Source organism: Zootermopsis nevadensis, unplaced genomic scaffold (assembly GCF_977971745.1).
Source record: "Zootermopsis nevadensis isolate Lab colony 2312 unplaced genomic scaffold, Znev_1.0 Znev_ptg000024l, whole genome shotgun sequence".
Lineage (NCBI taxonomy): Eukaryota > Metazoa > Arthropoda > Insecta > Blattodea > Termopsidae > Zootermopsis > Zootermopsis nevadensis.
The window spans coordinates 12,888,960-12,912,251 of record NW_028259156.1 but is presented as its reverse complement, the minus strand read 5'-3'; the positions used below and the strand labels follow the sequence as shown (position 1 = coordinate 12,912,251).

At 38.9% G+C, this 23,292-nt stretch overlaps 1 protein-coding gene and 1 long non-coding RNA gene across 7 annotated transcripts in view; one reads left to right on the top strand and one right to left on the bottom strand.

The window, feature by feature from the left end:
• The window catches only part of LOC110835456 (uncharacterized), a 49,232-nt gene extending 28,098 nt beyond the window's left edge, over nucleotides 1-21,134 (bottom strand). For 5 of the 6 annotated variants that reach the window (XM_022075681.2, XM_022075678.2, XM_022075679.2 and 2 more), the window contains exons 1-2: nucleotides 20,400-21,134; nucleotides 3,677-3,772 (exon numbers count right to left, since the gene is read on the bottom strand). In XM_022075681.2, coding sequence (XP_021931373.1) covers nucleotides 3,677-3,772; nucleotides 20,400-20,999 — 696 coding nt within the window. In that variant the 5' untranslated portion in view covers nucleotides 21,000-21,134. The remainder of the gene's footprint in view (nucleotides 1-3,676; nucleotides 3,773-20,399) is intronic. The other variant, XM_022075685.2, reaches the window with a different exon arrangement.
• A 7-nt stretch (nucleotides 21,135-21,141) lies between these two features.
• Nucleotides 21,142-23,281, top strand: LOC110835457 (uncharacterized). Its single transcript, XR_002544919.2, has 3 exons — nucleotides 21,142-21,430; nucleotides 21,564-21,642; nucleotides 21,874-23,281. It is a non-coding gene; the product is annotated as an uncharacterized LOC110835457 (long non-coding RNA).
• Nucleotides 23,282-23,292: the final 11 nt, after the last annotated feature.

Sequence of the window (23,292 nt, the reverse complement as noted above, 5' to 3'; positions counted from 1 at the left end):
GTTTTAGAAAAGACATCACTTGATTTTTAGATAGATGTCCTTTATACAATAGGTATTATTTGAAAACATATGTTGCATAATCATTTACTTAATCCATGAAAGTAAAATACACATATTGGGATTATTCTATGCAAATTATCTTCTCTCTGGTAGGCTATATCTTTGGCGTTTGGGATTTAACCGCTTTATATTTTGAATGAGCATAACTCTTTTTTAATTCGTACAGTTTCGGACATACTGATCTAGAGAAATAAACTAACAATCATACCCCCACTACTTTAGGAAGATACAGAAATTTAAATTGGTCTCCTAAAATACGAAAACCAATTTTTGGACAATCCGGTCCCTTCGTATATGAAAGTGTAAATACTTTTGCGAAAGCTTCAGAGCTGATACACATTCCACGGCCACTTAGTAGCCTCCCCCTTCATTAGCATCACCTTGATGGCTCAGAAAGAAACCTCCTATACGTGCACAACCTGATGGTAGAGACGACATAGTGCGGTCCCAGAATATTGATCAGAAGCAAGGCATGCAATGCGGCATTGTGTTTTGGCTTACCGTCCAGGTCAGTTCTCAAACGCAAGTCACGAATTCAGGCTGCAGATTTTATTAAACCCCGCCCGTATTAGCGTAACACAAATTTGGGGCAGTGTTTCTATCATAAAAGCAGTTGCGTAACAGAACTTAAGATGGATGAATACAGACGACGATGACCGCAGACACAGAATTTTCGAGAAATCTTTTCTTATAAAGCGGTTGACCACAAACTATGCTCAGATTGTTATGTCGTAAGCTTAATACGCAATTTTAGTTTTCTGGAAGTCCAAATGTTAAATAAGTAACTTTACATTGAAAATGTATGGGTCTTTAAAACTTACTGTGATATTTTAATATAAAAAGTTCTCTGTACCGTTTGAATCACCCTGTATGTATGAGTTAGTTTTGGTGTCCGTGACACCTTACGATAAAATCATTTTTGATGTGGTATTAACGATTGCATCGCGTGTTGAAGTGTGCTATTTTCGCTGTTATACATGAAACAAATAGTCAAAAAATATAACGCATGGTCACATTTACTTTCTATTTTGATTTAAATACTGCAGGTCTGTGATAAAATTTGCTATGTTTGTATAATTATTACGCTCGTTACATTTTAACAACAGACATGAACTGTAAAACACAGCCAGGAATACGCATTAGAATTCAGTATTATGTCACAGTAATCGACCTAAATATGAATATTTATAACCAGAGGTTACGCTTTAAATTAAGGGTGTTTAAATGAGTGTACAACAGGAGTGCACGCGAGTCGGGCTCGTAGCTACAGAATTACATCACAAAGGTCAGTAACTCTTGCAACTTAACATAAGACGCAGCTTTCACAGAAACATTAACCCAGTTTGATCCTTTCTGTTTTCTATTTAATGACCAGTTTCCGAGTAGTGCTGATCGATTTTCAGAACTACGATGTAATGAGGTATCAGCAGTGAAGCTTAGAAAGACAACTTATTACTTCGGAAGCATGTTGAGCTGTTTGTACATTGCAGTGTGTACCACAAATAAGCATTTTTCATTTCAGGTAAACATGAACACAATTTAATTTTCCGCGTACTGTATTTACCTAGAACAGTTAAATTTTCTACAGAACACTGCCATTATGATTTGCATGAAGCTTGTTCTCGGTGATGTTACACAGTGTATAATAATTTCATGTAAATTGTTTTATGGTCTGAGAATTCTGTGCCTCAAATCATTATTTATAGCTGTCTAGGCAAGATCGGGACGAAACGCAACACATGGCCTCGAAATTATTCAGGATGAATGTTCCCGAGGACCTGAGAAAGCAAAATAATAACAAGGTTCAAATTTTGATAAGTATATACCCAAAATTTTAAGCAATTTCTCTTCAAAAATAAATCTCCCATCTTCCAGTGGCGATAATGAGCTTCCTACTTGCCATAATGTAAGCTACGTTTGCTCAAACACTGTTTAAGCAGCTTTATCTGTGCATTCTGAAAACAGTCTTTAACATATTTATTTCTTTGCGGTTATAAATACAGGCTTGTGTAAGAGAAAGTTGTAAACAAATACTGTCGTCTTTAAAAAAGTGTCTTTCTTACAACTCTGGCACTTAATAATGTTGTGCTGGGATTTCTGAGGAGATTCAGTGTCGTACAAAAGAGAATGCTGCCGATTAAATTAGATGGAGCGAATTTCGAAAAATATTCTGTTGTTTTATCATTGCGACAATGAAGGAACAACTCTTTACAAACAAGCTGGCTTTAGGGAGGCACAGTCTGGCTTGTTTCCAAAATATCCAGGATCAAATCATGACACGGTTCGTCTAGTTATCTTAGCTGACAGCACAATTTTAACCCCACGGAAAATTACATGACTAAAATACCTATATAAAATTAAGTCAATTTCAAAATAAGAGCCATAAAGCTACCACAAAACACCGTATGTCTACCCCAAATGATTATACTTTTGTAAGATACATTTTTACAGCCCAAAAAGAGACCAACGCCACCCGAATCGAAGGTTGTTCCAGTGTTAATTATACCCGACCCCCCCCCCCCCGCAAAGAGGGGAGGGAGGAATTGTTTAAAGGTGTTTTAGATACGTGTAATTTTAAATAAATTTTGTTACTAAACTGACGAATTTAAAAATACACAAATTAACAACGTATAACGATGAACATCTATGAACGACGCAACGGACAGGCTGTACAAGGAAGCGATTCTAGCCTTCTCCCTTCAAGGTGGGTCCTAGAAAATAAATCGCTGTCAAATATTGCAGTTCCGTAAACAAAAAGCTGACTGAGGGCTGCAGTAAGTTATGAACTGCTCTTAATGAATCCTCGTTTATATTTCCTAATGTAGCTGAAAGCTTCCTTCGATTGTGTTGGAAACTTTCCAATTTGGAGAAGCGCCTAACGGATGGCTCAAGACATCCCGCACAGCATACTGGCAGCGTCTCTGCACTAAGCTCTATCTTGTGCTGTTTGATCACAACAAGCAGCAGAGGGCACAGCTGTGTGCAGAATCGATGCCACGACTTTTAGCTGTCCTCTGCAAACGCGTTCTGTACCTTCAGAAACAACGAATCGACATCTTCACCGCAATAAGAACTTCTTTTCTCAACATGGCTGTCTTCTGGGTTGTTGCGCCGTGTAGGCTGGTAGAAGTTTTCCGACGTTTCAGAGGTCCTTACTGCCTCCATCATCGCCCTGATGATGGAGACAGGAAGGACCCGTATGGAACAACTCGAGAACTGCTGTACGAAATTTCATTCAACTTAATACTGAAGAGTATCCTGAAACTTTCTTACACATTAAAATTTTATCCAAAATCGAACAACAGTTACGGACACTTTACACGAAGCCACGGGACCACGAGCTAGCAGCGCCACCACGTACGGAAATCCTCCGTAATGACGACACAATCCGTCCACGCAAAGGGCAGTGACCCCAGACAACTGTAACAGCACTAGCGCTGTTTTAAAGGCCAAAGGTCACATTCTGGGGCAACATACCAGAGTTCTCGCGCTATGTACACCTTTAGTAACTTGTCTACTTCGCCTTCTTCGTTCTGGAACAGAAGGGAGTAGACGAAAACTCTGCAAAACGGTGGGCTAATGAACGTGAGGTATCAGACAGAGGTTAAGTACTTACCACATCGTCGTTCGGGGCGCATTCGGAGAAGACATTGGTGAGAGACGGAGCGTGTGTCTCAGGTAGCACGCGGATGAATTCAACGCCCACGCCGTGCTGAAATGAACAAAGCCAACAAGCATTAGAAGTTGTCATTTCACACACTTGTTCGTCGCGTCTGTGGTTTAATGTTTGTTCTTGTTTGTGCCCCCTTTTAACGAAAGGGGGCACAGAACATCTTATGGGTACGTCCTGTCCATCCTTCTGTCGCCTTTGATAATGACAATGAAACGATTAAGTTTATGATTGTGTATAACTGTGTCACGGTCTACAGGATGTACCATTTACAGCGCAACCCAACCGAACAGTAATCACGCACCACAGCACAAAAACAAACCGGAAGCAGGTCCACCCTGTGTAATACCCTCCTTGCCTCCCTTGAGACACTCGAGTCAAGGTCACCCTGGCTGCTAGGCCGCTGTCAGTTAGTGACAAAACTACTTCGCGTGCTGCTTCTATCTTTAATTTAAACGCTGATAATGGTACCTTGAATCATTTCCTTCCAAATCAGTATCCAGCTACCATTCATGAGCTCCTATAAATTTTATTGGATGTTACATGATCTCTAAATTTCAACAATCGTCCTCAAATAAATCGAGAATCAATCGATAAATTATTTACTGCTTCCGCGAGATCCTCAGATTTTTTTCCTCTTAAAACCACTGAGATAATATTAAAATACTTCAGTCAGAGCTTCTAATTTTTTTTCTCGTTTATAATTATCAATTACACGAATTTATAAAAGTTGGGACCCGCAGTGCCCAGTATACATTAACTAACACTGGCTGAAGCCGCAAAGGTTATTCTACAACCCCAGAGTTCACTTTCTCCTTTCTTTCAGCCATCATGGGTATAAAATGTTTGCTTTGTTTTCAGGATCTGTATTATTAGGCATTCAACTGTTGTCTACGTGTGAGAGGTTGTTACGTATTCTTCCTGGCTACACGAAAATAAACACATGACGCCATGTCTGCAGTACAGAACGGATCAGAAATGTCTGACACAACTCACAAACCGACTTAAGACTCGACAGGTCAGACACGTTACAACCTAATTGAAAATTGATGGAAAAGCAGTACAGTGTGATCTTCAACTTCGGTTACGAGAAACTCAAATTATAAGAAAAACCAAACGCAGGGTTGGCGGGGTCAGGACTTGGTGAGGCTAGGATGTCTGCGTTATATGTTCGTCGAAAAAGTTATTAATTAAATCAACTAGTGCATGTGGCAATGCACCTTTACGGGGAAGGCTAATTTTTGTATTTTAAAAAATCTGCCATTGCAGCCTATCCTGATCCAGTTTAGTCAATCTCCATCTTCACGTAGAATTTCTCTAAATCTATCCTGAATATACGTATGTGTGTTTCAAATTCTAAATCTCGTGTCCATTTCTGTTTCTTACTTAGTTCCAAAAGATCTATCCAAGCTCGACGGACGTTGTGATATGCTAGAATTTCCTTTTTGCGTCGACATCCTGTTAACCCCACTCATCCACAAGCTAGAAAATCGATCATTCCTTGTCTGCCGCGAAGCATGCAATTTGCGACGCATTCTTTAGGATGGCAAATAAGTGTTACTGTGGGTTGTGACCCGGTTCATGACGGTTAGTGGCATAAATAATAATCCAGGTTAATGATTTTGCTGACTCGTATTATCGTTTCATAGACGCTCGAAGTTCACCTAAGATCGCTAGTACATGTAAACTCAATACACGATTACTGAAAAATATGCATGAAATCACTGACATAAATAAGCGTAATGCTTTCTTTACCAGCAGACAAAAAGTTCAGTGTCCAAAAAACGAAATTACCATGGTTCATGAAAGGTCACAAGTGAGTGTAATATTTTCTTTATTAGCAGACAAGAAGTTCAGTGTCTATATTAAGATATGACTGTGTGATGCATGGAAGGTCACAGAGGGTCATATTACAACTCTCAAGTAACAATCAGACCTGCCAAAAACCGGTAATATGAAAAAAAGATAGCACCAGTGTGTGCTACAAATGCAAAGGGGGAAACTGAAGAAAGCACTGCATTCGCTATTTTGAACTGTTTTCTTCTTCTTACTAATTAAAAAAATTAACAGCTGCACTATATTCAAAACTTGAATCTTAATCACTAAACTTCAACCAAACATCACGATGAAGTGATTGGTACAACTGCTTCATACTAGTGAAGTTCCTGTTTTCGATACCAAACATGGACGTCGCGTATTCTGTTTCAAGGTTTCCATGGTTTTCCTCAATTTCTCTGCGTTCATTCTCGAAGAGCACCTTTGAACAAGTCACGACTCTCTTCTTACACATTCCTTCCAATTTATCAATCACATCCTCCAATACTTCATGTTATAACCTACGCGCATGATACAACGTCGTTAAACAAACTAAAAATCTAAAAACCTCTGTGATGGTGTCTTGATTACAATCCAGCAACCAGGCGACGTGCTGAACAACTAACAATTACTCTAGACCAGTCGTATTCAACCTGGGGTAAGCGTACCCCCGGGGGTACGCGAAGACATCTCAGGGGGTACGTGAAATTTAAAAATATATATATTATTTTATGATAAACACTGAATAATCAGTAATGTAATTTATTTAATTTATTTTAGATGTGGATTATATACTATGTATAACTTGAATTATACACCAACAACTTTGGGGGTACAAAGTTGGAAGAGAAATTATATCTGGGGGTACGCGAACAAAAAAGGTTGAATACCACTGCTCTAGACGACGCAAGTACGAAGATCGATGATTGGTTCTTTATTTTTATATGAACATCACAAATTCGGCGAGCATCGAATCTGGACTACACAAATGCAGCAATGCAGCACGCACAAACTATAAGCTGAGTTTCAACGCACTAGTCCCAAACTGCAAGTGAGAACAGTTACTAGTTTTGGTTAAGACTGTAGCTGAAGGTGATTCCTAGAAATGCAGTGAATTTCCACACCCAAGTTTCACTTCCTTCACGAAGCTTTCGTTGTATGAATCTGAACACAGTCCTTTTAACTACGCAGTACTATCTTATTACGGACGTGTTATTTCGAGATAAAAAAACTACCCTAAGAAAGTAAGACAACAGAGAAACAAAGATTTACGGATCCGCTCATATGCCTTGGTAAAGAAACCAGAATTCCAGCAAGACCTTTCGAAAGCTACAATGTGGAAGTATTGTCGAAAAGATCGAAATATTTAGCTAAACATCAAAGGTGCAAAGGAAGTATTGTCCAAAAGATCGAAATCTTTAGATAAACATCAAAACTCCAAAGGAAGTATTGTCCAAAAGATCGAAATCTTTAGCTAAACATCAAAGCTCCAAAGGAAGTATTGTCCAAAAGATCTAAATCTTTAGATAAACATCAAAGTTCCAAAGGACCGTTTACTGACCAGCACAACATAAGGGGGCCACAGTGTCTGCTTCTAAATGTCGCCTTTAAAGGGATTTTCCCAGAAAAGTTTCATAATCTCTTCTGCAAACCAAACATTTACTTTTTCAACAACCGGAAGAGGGCATTATTGTCCTTGTCAGTTAACATGGCGTCTGCATGCGTCACCATGTTGTCCGCGGCAGACGTTTAATAACCAACAACCGAATGACTCAAGAGGTTTCAATTATGTGAACCCTTTTCAAATCCCTTGATTACGATTGTAACGCTTTGTTTTTGTAATAAACTTACGTTGAGTAGACAATTTCTCTGAATATGAATATTTTACGACATATAAACAATGTTTGATGCTTTGCTAGCTTTGATTTCAGTTCGAGAAAATTGTCTGGCCCACATTTTCAAACATTACTTCAACATTCTAATTCGGGAGAGATCACAGTTGTTGAATTTATCTTCCGCCATGGGAACGAGAACAATTTATACGTGTCATTTGTAACAGAGCAAAAAATAAACGCAATTCGACCTCGAATTGACAAACATTTATGTTATTTAATGACACTTTTTAAACAGTGTAATTTATGACGCATAAAACGATAGGATTGTGATCTGCGCATTGGAAGAATGTGGAAGAGTACGATCGAAGTGTATTTAAGGAACTCTCCCAGCATATCTATGAGTCAGAACAGCTGGACTATGGGACGAGAATCGAACTCATTACCTGTCCAATGTGAATCAACGGTACTTATCAGGCAACACGAAGGTTTGATGTCAGCGACTGAAAACAAGTAGTCTTTCTTCTGGCGTGTTACGTCGTGTAGTCTCATAAATGTTTACCGACGTTTCACAGGTGCTTACTGCCGCCACTGCCCTGATGATGGAGGCAGCAAGCACCTACGAACAATCGGTAAACTTCTACTACTGTGAAAACCTCAAATCCTACATTCTATTAGACTACACACTGCAACTACCCGGAAAACAGCAAACGTCATGCTCGTCGCCGTGAGAACCTCAAATATCACCAAGTATTTTTATACTTTCGAGCTGTAAGTTAACTGAAATTGAAAGTCCAATTCATGTGAAATGACCGACGCTCGTGGCCCCCAGAAGTCATTCAGCTGCCAATTTCAGTTGTCTCACGTACAGGAAATCAGGAAATAGAACAATAGAACGTAGCTGAACGTCCTGCAGTTGAAGGCGGCCAAACAATTGGTATAAGAGTGTAACCTGGGTGCTGTCCACGCCAGACTCATTTCCGTGGCGTCTTAGAAACTATAGAGCCGATGCAAAATATTAGGCTTTACCACAGAATCCTCTTTACAGATAACAGATAACGGTTCTGTTCACTACATCACAGGCTATTTGTAAGAGTTTAAACAAACAGCAGTCACTTATTTTCTTTACGGGTTACTGGGAGTGGGCATCAGCAGCACTGTCGCTGAAGTAGGGTGCAGGTCGCCGAGGCCAGGTCTAGGTCAATAAGGTCGACATACTTAAATAAAGGAGATAATATTGGCCTTAATTAGTTCACATTAGTAAGTACAGGAATTTCAATTGGAACTACATACGACTTGTTTTTGAATGCGCCAAGCGTTTTTTTTACGTAAATATTTATCGATAAATCGATACAAATCTAGAAATTTATTTAGGGCATCATTCACAGTATTTTAGAGGACGATTTTATATAGATTTCATTAGTCTATTTTCCGAAATAAGGGAAAAATAGGAGACAGTCACATTTTCAAGTGGATTTTCAATCACATCGACGTGCAAGCATTCAGACAAAAATAAACACCACACAGGCACTATTGTCTACTCTAAGCTTCGGTCGGTTTCAGTCGAAAGGCTTAATAGATAGAAATGGTAATAGCAGAAAAGCCTGTATATTGACGAATTTATAAAGTCAACGTCAAGGTCACTTACTTAATCATCTTATATAATAAGTAGGAAGAATTACTTACGCAACATCAAGAATTATAAAGCTCGAAATTACAATGTTACAACTCATGACATCAATACCCGTTGCTTCAAGGTCTTGATTCTTCCGGTCACAGATAGGATTCCAGGATATTCGCCTTTCCGCTACGTTAACTGTATTCCAGAGTTACGTCTACGTTCCGATCAGCGACTGTCATCTGACATCGCAATCCAGATGTTCAAAGAAAGGTTAATCAGTCACTGACGACTGTTGAAAATGCTTAATACGTACATAATTGTTACGCAAGATATTAACCGAATAAATAATATTCCATCTTTCATCTGGTCTGTTAAAGAACTCGCTACAAACACTACAGAAATTAAATATATAAATATTTTATACCATGTACACTTTCGAGGAGGATGCACAGCTTTTAAAAACATTTTACAAATGTAATTTTTGAGCCTGCGTGGACGTTTTAGGCATGTATTTTTCGCGTTCAATAAAAGTAATATGTGATGTGACGCAAAAGCAAAGTTTCAAGTACTTCGTTATAGCGACTGGATATTCGCCCTTCGCTTATGTTAACGCGATGATATACTTATCGCGCATTCGAAAAACACGATAGGAGCTAAACTTATTCATACACGTCAGCCAGCCAGTCTGACTGTATCTGTGTTAAGGAAAAGCAATAATGTACTCCTTGCATGCCTCAGTCAGATCGTAAAAACGTTCTTCCTTTTACATTAGTGCGAAATAAAACAGCTATTGCAGTTAAAAAACAATGGTTGTGTAAGGATGAATAGCTTTTCGTGTGTATCGACCAACGCTCCTGCTACATTCTTAGCTTTTTACTGTGCGACAAATTTCACAAATTTTTCTGAAACCATGGTTTCAAAATTCCCAAGCTCCTGGCAAGAACAGCAGAGAAAAAAAAGACCATACTTTTCACACGGAAATGAAAATCCCAATAATTTTCAAGCGCACATAAAGCATGACACCGGCATCATATAACCCACAATTAACGTCGTTTGTTTAACTTTACAAAATCAAATAATACCGTCCTCACTATTAAAACAAGAAATAATAATAATATCACAACGAGGATCAATATCCTGACGACGGGATTGGAGTAAATTTCCGAAATATCACGCATGGTCTAGAAACAGTGGAAAATTCACATCACATAGATAATAAATTACCTTAAGCTCTTTATAATCTACTTTATTGTTAAATACGATACATATCTCGTGGGAGATATTTCAATTACGCTGTTGATGTAATTGTTACCTTCTAAATCTGTTTCTGGTGAAAGAGACAGGCTTTCACTGCAGTTTAGTTCCGCATCTTACATAACAAACTTTCTCATTTGCATTACGACGTAGCTTAACACACGAGCAAGCAGTTCTCGGGGGAACTATCGTCCTCTTAGAAGCGTCTTCGTCTTCCGCCGACCCCTAATTAGCAAGACCCTCTAAGCAGGCGTTCAGCAATCACATACAAATCACAACTGATGTATTCTCTATAACGCGTAATTAACTGAACAGAAATAATTTCTAACTTTACACTTAGTGCGGGTTTAAACTTCACGATATAATTTGCATGTTTTTATACATGTAACTTGCTATATAATCAACGACTGATGTACCAAATCTCTTGCGTAGGTCTATGTCTCGTTTTGCTGTCTTTACGTTAGGTTTATGCCGTAAACTACGTTATTATTTACGAAACTTTTATGCAAGTTTCGTTATACTTTTTTACATCCCCTGCCATTTATGTACAGGACGTAAATTTAAAAAATCTAAAGTACTCTGCAAATTCAAAATCCCTTAGCTAGACTTCAGAAACATTTCTGAATGAATTGCCTGCCTCGAGACTATCGAAATAACATTGTACAAACACTGAGTGACAATTCTAAAATGACAGGAAAGAATTTAAACAAGGCATAGAAAAATAATCCGTAAAAGACGCATGTCTCTGAAGAACTCGAATCAGCAATCAAACACCCCCCCCCCCCCTCAGGGACCCCCACATACTCGTAGCTATGAGCATGTTCTTAACTGAATGTGCATAAGAGGATACGTTATTTAATGGAAATATTTTGCTGACTGAGTGAATAATTAATTACGCATTAGAATATAGATTGAACAAAACCAACAACTATTAACACTATAATGGACACTATTGGCATACGAGTTTCGACCTCATGAGGTCATCATCATGTATTAATTTCCCTGATGCCACTGATGATGATCTCTTGAGGTCGAAACGCGTAAGCCAATAGTGTCCATTATAGTGTTAATAGTTGTTGGTTTTGTTCAATCTATATTCTAATACACTACACGGTATGCAAAGTTTTAAGATTAATTACGCATTACTAAACGCTACCATACGTCGATATGCTTCTCAAGAAGCTTTCGTGTTACGCAAACTACGAGACCGTCGCTAATGACATTGTTTATTAACATAGGCACATAGGCTTGATATTTTTCATTTTCAAAGCTTACGTAAAATTGGCTACGGGTTTTTCAACTTTTATATTATTAAATTCATAACGTTGTGTTCGAGTTTTAGCCTTCCTGCTTTGAATCTGGAAGATCTGAGGTTCGAAACTTGGAGACCGAGGATTTTTTTAGCTTTCCTTAACTGCACCAGGCAAATACTTTGATATTACATTAACATAAGCCACTGCAGCCTTATTCTACAACCTCTCTTAATCATCAACGCATAAATAAATTATATTACTATAGAATTAACTCTACACTCAAACGAGGAACTTTTTATGTCGCATTATGATTAGAAGGAAAGTAGTAATTAGAAGTGCGAAAATTAACTACTTTCACACAGCCTTGTTCATGAGAGAGAAATGTACCTCAGTGGAAAGTGGCCAAAGCTTTTTAAATGCTGTCCAGAACTCCGATAAGAATAACAAAGTCGATTTAAGCGACTGAAACCACACTTAAAAAGCAAGCGAATGGCCACTGACTGTTAACACGTACAGCATCTTGGAGAAACAACCAAACTATGCTTTTTTTATATATATATATAAATAACTTATGTTCCTCACACAGTACATTGCGCATGCCTGTCACGTTGCGCTACGCTATTGGAACAAAATTCAAAATGGCTACTGCTTCACGAATAGACGCCACTATGTCCGCGTGGTTTCTCTCCGTTCGGTCTGGTCTGTTTGCTAGGAGACCAGAAACCAGCCAATTTCCATTATTCGACCCTATTTACAAGGATAAAAAACCCTCTGCCCCATTACGGAACCGAACACCGGTCGTCCTGCTCGTAACCAGTCTTACTGGCCAAGGTCTCAAACACTTCGTTGCCTTTTCCTGTCTTCTCCCACATGAACCGGGAGGAAAACGTCGAGAGAAATGGGCGGGACAGAAATATGCTAATTCGTTACTTAATTCGGGACAAGGTCAATTAGGATCATGGTCATACAGGTTCCTAGCACGCACATCTCCGAGTATGAATCACGAATACCTGAGGCTAGGACGACGACGACGACGCTGAGAATTCATCGCGAAACCCGCGATAATTACAGAGAACTCTGCATTTTCTGTACAAGTCTTTACGCAGTAAGTGAGGGCCGAGAGAACACGTCTTCTTAATCGCCCATCTCTCCACAAATTATGATTTAGAAATGACACGTAATTGCTGCTAAATGGAAGTATACAACTAAGCGACACTCATTTATATTAATTAATTTACTATTTCGGGTTATATGAATTAAATTCTGTAAATACTGAATGCAAATTTAATTAAATTACGTGTTGTAAAAAGCAGGGGCAAGCAAGATCGTGTTGTTCATCTTAAACTCCAGTTTAAACCCAAATTAAAGTCTTCACAGGAAATGTGTACATAAAATTGTCATATCGATATACAAATTACGCATTATAAGACAACTAAACTGCCTCAACCAAGCAAAAGATGTTAAAAATGTTTCTTGATATTTCGTTAAAAACAGTTTTTCATACAAACAACACCACACTTTGAGAACCTCTGGCTTAATCAGTTCTGAGTAAATGGATTCACTGATGAGAAACAGCCATATGCAAACAATTTGCACTGCAGAAATATTTGCCAACGCGACGTAATACAAGCAAGTGCTATGAATTCACACTCACGTCATAGCTTTGCGTCAGATTGTTAAGTTCCTGCAATATTACTGCATCACAGGGTTGACGCCCCATTCCATTGAAGTCAGTCACGAACTTCAGAAGCAAGTAAAAAATTGACAGTGGAACCACGGTTCCGGAGAATTTGACGTAAATACGTCTATACGGAAAGGAAGTTTATATATCGGCTTTATTCTAAATATATTCCTTTATACATGCTTTACAATTGAGATAAGTTTGATTAAGACATTGCTTAATCAACTTGAATTAGTTACGCTTAAGATGGCTCTGTGGTAGATGAATGTAATGTAAAGTAATGTAATGAAATAAAATGTTTTATAGGTAACAACAATGCCGAGTAAACAGATGACGTTTCCTAGGTAACCAGGTTACACTTTTTCCTTTCCCTTTTTTGCCGAATGACCCTTGAATATAGACGTATTTACGTCATTGCAAGAGCGGCCTAAGACGTACAAAGTTTGAACCTCAGGGCAACTGAAATTAATACAACGTCGTTAAATAAGATTGGGGGGGGGCAATTTAATTCCAACATCATCATACAGACAGCACGTCATGCTTTCCAAAATAATAAAAAAATCTGCAAAACCATTCCCGTGTTCGCTTTGGAAATGGTCTTTAAATGCCCCCGTGCTGAGTTGGCCCGGAAGAAAATCTCTTGCCTGAAACTCGGCATATCAACTGAAACAATGAAGTTCAGAGAAATTTCCTCCGACCTGTGTTAAAACAAGGCAAAACGCTATCTTATGTTACAAAGAGACAGGCTGAGAGAACGAGATAAATTCAATTTGTAAAACAAAAAACTAATATCAACTACTTCAACAAACTTTTTAATTAAATCTCTTCATCATTTTCAAACAGTGATTCAAAATTTCTTCTTGAGATTTTCTGGTTATAGAGACCTAGGTTTAGAAAGTCATTAAGTATACACGGCAGACCACGGGCACCCCTGCCAAATTTGGCACCGACTGAGACTTCGGATGACCCTGGTGATTACGGGTGTCGTACGTATCAACACCCGGACCCACTTGCTTATCGCAGCTCTCAAAAAACCACACAAAAACGAAGAATTTAACTGTACAAAGTGTATAGCAGCAGATGTATTACGTCCAACGAGCAGTAATAAAATAACGAAGCCGGCCGGAACCATCTGTTAATTTTAAGTAACTTTTCATGTACATTTGGCAATATACAGCAAAAAGATTTCAAAACTCACGAACTCGCGGTTTGTTTGGTAACAAAGACCGGACAGCGAACACTATTTCTCACGATCACAAATATTCTGGCCTAATTAATTTCTTAAAAGCATAAAATATAGTTGTCGCTACTTCCTGTTTTCTACCTAAATAAAGCGGACTGACATCAAGTCGCCAAAGCATTCGTGTCATAAAACAATTCGCGTGACATTTGGGTCGAGGAAGTACCAGTCACAGGAAATGACGAACAATTTATAATTGACTCTTCGTGACTAGCATTCTCCTTTCGGAATGTATTTGAATATGTTTCGCTTTGAACTCTAATCGATCAACTGAGAACACAGCAGACTGGTTACTCTACCTTACAGCATTCGTCTCAATAACAAATCATCCTGATTTGCAACTCAAAGAAAATTCCAATGCCGTAACTTGAAGAAAGGATAGAATTCTTGTAATTCATTACGACACTTAAAACGGCTGCAGGACTGAAGGAAAAAGTTTAGAAACATTAATTAGACGCTGCGTGGTCTAGCGGCTAGAACGCTGGCCTTGTAATCCTGGGGTCTCGGGTTCGATTCCCGGCGGTGCCCGAATTTATAACTTGTGTTGGGCAAGGCCGTGGTCTAGGCAACACGGAGTTTTCCTCCGGGGGCTTCCCCGGTTTCTCCGTGGCATCCCAACAATTACTCCATTCACACACAGAAGAAGGCAATGGCAAACCACTTCTGGTTCATCTGCCAAGAACGTATATGAACAGGTCCCAGTCCGAGAAAAGGATGGAAGAATCCTGTTCATATGGACCTGTCGTCAGACAGAACACTAAATAAGTAAAATACGTAAGATCTGCTGTTCAAATTGCATCCTTAGACAACATAATAATCAATCTATCTGCTGTTTGCTGAAAGATGCGACGAATATTTCAAATTTGTTTATTTTCATCACTGATTCTTATTCATTCCATGTCGGATGGACAATAGGTGTAATTGAATGCAGTTAACCCTTTAAATCCGAGTGGTAACTATGTGTACCACCTGCTTTAACACTTTAATAATTCCGCGTTTTGTATTTATGGTCTTAGTAAAATTTCCGCTGTAAACGGCATTAAACAGTTGACTTTTGTCATGAAAAATGTTTTATTTGAGGTAAAAAGACGTTTATGAGACGGCCAAGAAATATATTAGCGCATCCGGGCATCTAACTCTGACAGAACAAAGTTATTTTTAAATCAGAAACTTCAGAGTTTCTTATGCTGGTGTATTCACAGCTACATTTAAAGTAATGTAACATTTCAGGTTCTCTGCCACGTAAGGAACTGTGTAAACGCCACTGGTTTCCCAGGCGGAAACTACGACACGCCCTGCAGCAAAATAAAATGGTAGCTTTTATCGACCGACAAAGCCGCCTTTAGCCTGACTCACATGATTCATCAGCCTCGTGTCACAACAGGTTGAACAGGCTGTACAGAAAAAAACAGATTTCTCTTTCTACAGACTAACGTAAGGTTTTTGCTGTTATTGTCACCATTGTTAAAGTGTAGTTTAATGTGATTCCACGGTGGTCTAGCGGTCAGAACACTAGCCTTGTAAGCCTGGGGTCCCGGGTTCAATTCCCGGTGGTGCTCAAATTTATAACTTGGGTTGGGCAAGGCCGTGGTCTAGGCATCACGGAGTTTTCCTCCGGGGGCTTCCCCGGTTTCTCCGTGGCATCCAAAAAATTACTCCACTCACACACAGAAGAAGGCAATGGCAAACCACTTCTGATCATCTCTGCCAAGAATGTATATATGTATGAGCAGGTCCCTGACAACCTGAAGAGGTTGGAAGGATCCTGTTCATAATATATGGACCTGTCGTCAGACAGAACACTATAAAAAAAGTTTAATGTGTTACGAAAATGAACAAATTTTCTGGGCAGAGTTAACCATTGTTGATTATCGTGATCATTGTTACAATTACCTGCAAAGCAGGTCACTGGGCCGTTCCTAATCAGGACTAATCATTTCATCGCTTTTGTTTCATTGAGTTTCTTACTTAAACAATTTGCTGTAATTTCACAAGCTCTCTTTTTTCTTACGTTTTCAGAAAATGTGCTCGAATCTGACAAAAAAAAACGACCAAAGAAAGTTACTACGACTCTCAGGCAATGAAGTTTGCGCCGCTAGTCGGACCGGTTTCGGACATCGAGTTATCCAGTTGTTGGTCACGAAGTGGCCTACATCTCTCCAACTTAATAAGACTTTTGCAAGTAGTTGCCTCAGAAGTTACATGCTACTAATGAGACTGTGAGAAGAAAGAAATTCAGTTACAATTTCGTTGCTGGAAATACGATAAAATTAAATAGCTGCAAAATCATTTTCACAGATGCTGTAAAAACACGTCCTTGCACAAAATTAGTCAAAAATTTCCTTTATGTCACCGGTTCGGGTTCGCAGACCACAACTTGACTTACATTGTTGAATTATCACACATTTATGATTCCAGACATGCAAATCTGTAACAGGACTACAAATCTCTCACCTTTATAAAACGCCGTGACCTTTAAATAAGTTGGGTATCTGATCAGCCAACGCCATCTTTGTTTTCAATGGCGAGACGACCCCGGTTTCGCGTGACTTGTCGAAGGGAAAGGGCTACAGGATTTCTTTACGTCATGTTGCGACTACAGTCTCTTTGGCTACTAAGCAGTCAGCGAGGTTAATTCTGAGAGCGGGACAACTGACTTCATCACAGAGGAAATAGGAGAGATTTCAGGTTCTCACGGCGGAGAGTATCTGAGCATTCCGGTAGTTTACCGACGGTTCGAAGGTACTTGCTGCCTCACTCATCTTCCTGATAGCAAACACATCTGAAACGTCGGTAAACTACTAGACTATACGACAAAGTATTCCGGAAGACAGTCATCTTCAAATATGAACTTTAACAAACATTGTGTAACGTAACAAAACCTGGAACGACATTCCGCTATATTGTTATAAATTTAAAAAAAAGTGCGTGTATAATACGTATAAATAAATACTTCGTAATCACCAACGGAAAGTGAATCCCTATTTTACTCTTAAAGAGGCCTAAGTTAAGACCATTCTAGTGGAAACACTTTTAAAAAATAAAGACTGGACGCTCGTCTTTAACGAAATCTGTGGAAATTTCTTAATTCGCAGATTTACAGCTTCTTCCGACACTGAATTAAGTCCGAAACTATGGGCCATTTTAAACGAGGCATCGGCCAACTCGAGGCAGAGAGCACAAAAACTCGTGGGGGCTGGATTCGAACCCACGATCGAGGGGGGGTGTACGTAGAGAGAGAATTTTTTATAAATCTGCGTGAAATTCAGTGTCTGTACTGTTGCCTTGGTTGTGCTGCTGACGTAGGCGAAAGTAAACCTGCACCTGGCAGTCATCGCGTGAATCTACCTACAAATCTACACCCACGGCAAAAGGAACCGGCATCAATGATGTCACTCTTTTGACCGGTATGAGATCATCGTGACGTCGCTCGTGATGCAATCCGCTATTCCGAGGCCTCTGACAAGGTTTGCAATTGTAACTGCCTTCCACCGAAATGCCATGGACGTGTAGTTCCTAGATTTAGGTCGACCATGTTGAATGGTAGGCTCACAATCCCGAAGAAAACAAAACATCACGTGAGAAAAGACATACGCAATATTCTCAACTTGCAATTCTGCGCAAGTCGTAGTTTTCCAGCGCCGTACGGTCATAAGAGTTACCACAGACAACAGTTGACAATTTCAAGGCGTAATGCCATCAAACGGTGAGAATATCAGGCAATTACTATCTCATTCGAACTGCCACATGAAAACCAGATGAAATCCTGAGAATGTAGAAAGATTATAACAAAGAAATATCCACACTCTGACGAGTACAGCTTTCTGAGCGGATATCGCCGACAGATTCATACGAAGAGTACAGTTAGGTTATGGTAGAAGAAACAACAATGTCATGAGAGACTCACGAAGCGTAGCGAAACTAGAAAAAAAAGGCAGATAGAATACAGAACGTCCAGAATTTCGGGTGCTGTTAGATGTCACATAGCTTGCATTTTCACGTGTATGTACTTCAACGGTAATTATTTCTGAACGCAAACTACCCTTGTGCTAATTCAACAAGCCCCAAAAACACAAGGGGTGGTAGATTTACAGCTGCACGTTTGCGTAACTTCGGTATAGTATTCGGAACGAAAATGCGTTCGACGTCAGACTTTAGTGACGCAACAGATCACTGAGCTACTCCGACACGTGTAGATATATTGAAGTGGTATTAATGGTGTGGCTGACAGATAAATGGGAATCTTACATATAGGTGTAAAGTCTGAAAATCACTGCTTTGTCTACAAGTTACCATTGGACTTTGTTTTGATACCAGATTCGCTTGACATACTTTATATTCCATAGTTTCTTGGGCTGTTTAAACCGGTTTCCATGACTTCACTTAAGTTGGAGTAATGTATAGAAACTGAGAATGATTTTGAATGACAAGAGACTGGGGGAAGTCAGACAGTTCTGCCTTCGAATGCGAAGAAATTAAACATCAGCAGGCTAACCAATGGAAAGGAAAAAAAAATCCGAACTTCAAAAAATATGAATCACATTTGATAATAAGAAAACAGTCTACACATTATGTGTACGTAACGGACAAGGTATACGAAAAAATAAATAAAACCCATCGGGAAATGTTGGAGCAGCAAAATTTGGTACGAATAAACCCAAGACTCTTAAGCAGACAAGCTGGCGTTAAAATGTGTTCCGTCATACACACTGACCGCACAGAACATTTCTGTATAACCTTCAAGTACGCGCTGTGGCACCTGAACGTTACGTAATGCAGACTATAACAAAATAAAACAAGCAACTTGTAGACTTGATGTACAGACCATTCAAGAAACGTCAGCTTCACGGTTATGAGACAGCATTTTCAGCCAATTAGAGCATTTACAATTCACAAAGTGACCGCTCATTATTACAGCCTATACCCATCATTCATTCTGAACTTCCGTGGTTCGGGTTTTAACACTAGGCGCAATGTACACTTCTAATTTGAACTAATTCGTTCACGTAGCCTTCTTAATTTCGAACATAATGCACTGTGTTGTATTATGTTCATCTTGGCACGCATCAAGAATGTACTACATTGTTGGTCCACTAGGCATATACCAAACGGACTGTTTCATCGTACTACAATAAACCTATCCTCACGAAATTCGTGCCCAATAAACGACGGCCGTGGATTTGACTCCGATATAGATATTTGTGTTTTTATCAACATTACGAGGGGAAGAAAGTATACCAAATACCCGTAACAATAAAAAGTGACTTTATAAATACGGAACATTTCCGAAAAACAATCTGTCTCCTTCCAGTTATACACTCATGTTTACACTATACAAGACCCAATGTTACTTTTTGTTTTAAGTATTCATATTAAATGTTTAAATCAATAATAACTGATTTGAAAGAAATGATTCCCATTTGACTGTTATTATATGCACATGTTTATATCAAATTATCAAAACACATTATGCAAAAAACACGTCCTTGCACAACGGCCAGACATTTCTTACATTATTCATTATGACGTAGCTAAAAGATCTTAACTCCACCAACAATACTTTGAACGCACACAAATGGTTGACGTCTATAGTGAAGTCAACAATGTGACCAGTCAGCACATAGGCCCAGATTATACAGCTCAGACAGCTGCTCCGATAGTTACTTATCGAGGCCAGATTTATCAGTAACATCGCTGTTAGCATAGTACAGATGTCTATGATGCCACAAACAAAAACAAGGCTCAAAGTATTGGCGACACTGCCACTGTTATAATAACAAGATACAGTTTAATTTTTTGAAGGTTCTACAGTGATTTGCCGAAACCACAAGGATACAAGCCAATATAAATCCGAAATTTAACATATAGTGTTGCACTGTCAACATTTAAATAAACTTTCTATGGCTGCTAGAAGAGTACTGGCAATATGATGCAGTTACACCCACTACGGTACAAACATACGTAAACACTTACCTCGGTGACAGACTGCTTGGTGAACTCGTTGAGGGATTGCATCCAAGCATTTAATATTTCATTCACTACCACCAAATCGGAATATAACCAATAAAACACTTCGTTGACCCACTTAACACTTTCACTCTCAGGTCCTGTAGCAACGGGTGGTTGGATGTAGGATGTAGTTCTCGTTGGGGATGGTGCAGGGCCAGACCCCCTTTTTGATATTCTCTTTCGTAATGGGGGTGTGGGAGGTACGGGGGTTCCTGCCGTCCTCGGAGCAGCGGAAACGGTTGTTCGGGGTAATTCTTTAGCAACCGGGGCATCTTCACTGACACTTGTAGCCACAGCGATAGCAGCAGACGGTACGACAACCGATGATTTATCTTTCACTTCTGAAGAGACAATAAACCTACCATAAATGTATCTCCCTATGCCAAGTACAAACAATCCAAATATCATCCAACCAAATATCAACATAGCCACAGTATCCATTGTTGTTTCTGCGCCGCCTTCGAAGCTACAGATCAAGTCGTCTATTCTATCCGCCAAGTCGGCCATATTGCTCCATCCCGCCGCCAGCCAGTTCCAAATTTGCTTTAAAATGAGATCAGCCATTTCTATAAATAAGTCACCCGTTCACAGAGTGAAAATAGCATCTCAGCACTGGGTTAAGAGATCGAGTTTCCCCGGCAGCAGTCACTGAGCGTGTGCCAAAGCCTCACTACTCCACTCCCTCCCTACCAGCGGTAGCTGGTAACAGTGGCCTGGTGAGTGTGGTGGCACTACTGCACGCTCGGAGTTCAGTCATGGTAATCGATCGAACTTTACGATACATCGTGAAACACAAAATTAAAGGCAAATCGTATGAAACAGGGTGGACATTACAGGCAGTAAAGGAACATTCAGCTTGCAATCGCGAGCGATATGTTTTATAGTTATCTGTATTAGGGAATTACTGTGAGAAATATGACAACTGACGTTGCTCGTAAAAATGGCAATCAACTTTTCGCAAGAACAAAAAAACCACGTAACTTCTGGGCTTTATTGTAATTATCATTATTACTAATTGCTTTCTTGTTTATGAAAAAAAACATAATATCATTGAGCGTTTCAGAAACATGACCATACTTTCTAGTTCGTTTCTTATGCTAATCATAAATTCTTACTTTGTTGTTGCAGTCAAGCAGCATCGAATAAGATACTACTAACAATTTTTCCCTGAAATTAAGTTGGAAAATCAGAGATCAGTCTTGAAAAGGTAACTACTAAAAACGTCCTCGTTAGGATTCGAACCGGGTACCTCTAGAATAAATAGATGACTGTATTTGGTGCGTAACTTATTAATTTCACTGGCTCATATCTGTGAAGTTTCGTATTTCAGTGTACAAACATGTAAGGATTTGTAATATACGAAATTATAATGTTAACATTTGCTTTTATACGCGCTAAACTTCGTTCATTATATTTAGGGAATGATATGGCGTTTCAGAACAGGATGATGCTACGGAGAACATTTCGACTTGTGAAGAATGAAGTAACAGGATCCTGGAGAAAGCTGCAAGATGAGCAGCTTCTTACTCTTCACATCTTATCAGAATATGAAATCCAGGATCAGATGGGCGGGGCACACAGGACCTACGGCGCTGAGGAGAAATAGCTACATTTTTCTGTTTGGAAAGCCCGAAAAGGCGAGAGATTGAGATTATGGGTGGCAACTATCAACAGTAGTAAATAAGATTTACATTCAACGAATGTAACTTAGTTATGTTCCACACGAATTTTATTCAAATCCACTCAGCCCTTCATTTTTATAGATATTCTTTAAAAAAGTAATATTAGAAAGTGTGTGTGTGTGTGTGTGTGTGTATATACACTTGTTTCTAAATCAGAGGGTTAAAAGTAATGTGACAATAGTAAGTCACAGCTATTTATGTGGTGGAATATTTACAAAAAGGCTAAGAAAACAAGTCTACTGATTTTAGTGTTTATTTGTAAGGTAGATATTTGTTCATGAAGGATGTATGACATCTGCTACTGAAACTAAAGCCAGTACGTGGTTCTGGAAAGTGTCGACAGGACTAAAAGTTTTGATATTTAGTAAATACAGAAGTTTTTTCATTCTATTTTATTTCCACTTACACAATAGTAAAAACATACAATGGAGGTAGATGACATGTAATGTAAATAAATGTTGAACAAACACCAGCAATACAGCAAACAACTGCATGTCGCATTAGATGTTGGCAACTGATATCTACTCATGAGTAGACATTGATTTTATGAAGCAAAGAAAGAAAATACAGCAACTTGACTATGACCTGACATAATGAAATAAGCAGTATACTCAAAGAATCTAAAAAAAAAGGTGAAAGAATTCGGAAGAGGATATTGCATGCTTCAGATAAAATTTTGTATATAACAACACGATTTAAAATTAATTTTAGAGGAATCTGTTGATAAACTTGATCTATGACGAAAACAGTATAAGGTGGTCTTCTGAGTTTTGACGCCATGTACCTACTTGCGAGTCCACATGGCGTCAGGACCCACAAGACCGCCACACAGAGATCTTCACCAATGGCAACATCAAGTCAAAGTATAATGAATAGGAATATCCCAAACATTTCACACAGGTCACAAGGCCTTATAAAGAACTGCGTGAAACCGATTAATATATGATTCCATTTGTATGTAACAACGTAGGATACGGACATGCACATTAACAAAAATTATCCAAGCTTAGAAAGAATAAAAAAAAAAAAAATTAGATAAATTACTTTCCTCTGATATGAAGCTATTGTTTTAATATATCAGCTAAAGAAAAAATGTTGTCTTTAAAGAGGGAAGGGAGATCTGATAGAGAAGTTAAAATAATAAATAAAATTACAGAAAAGTAACTTGTTTAAAT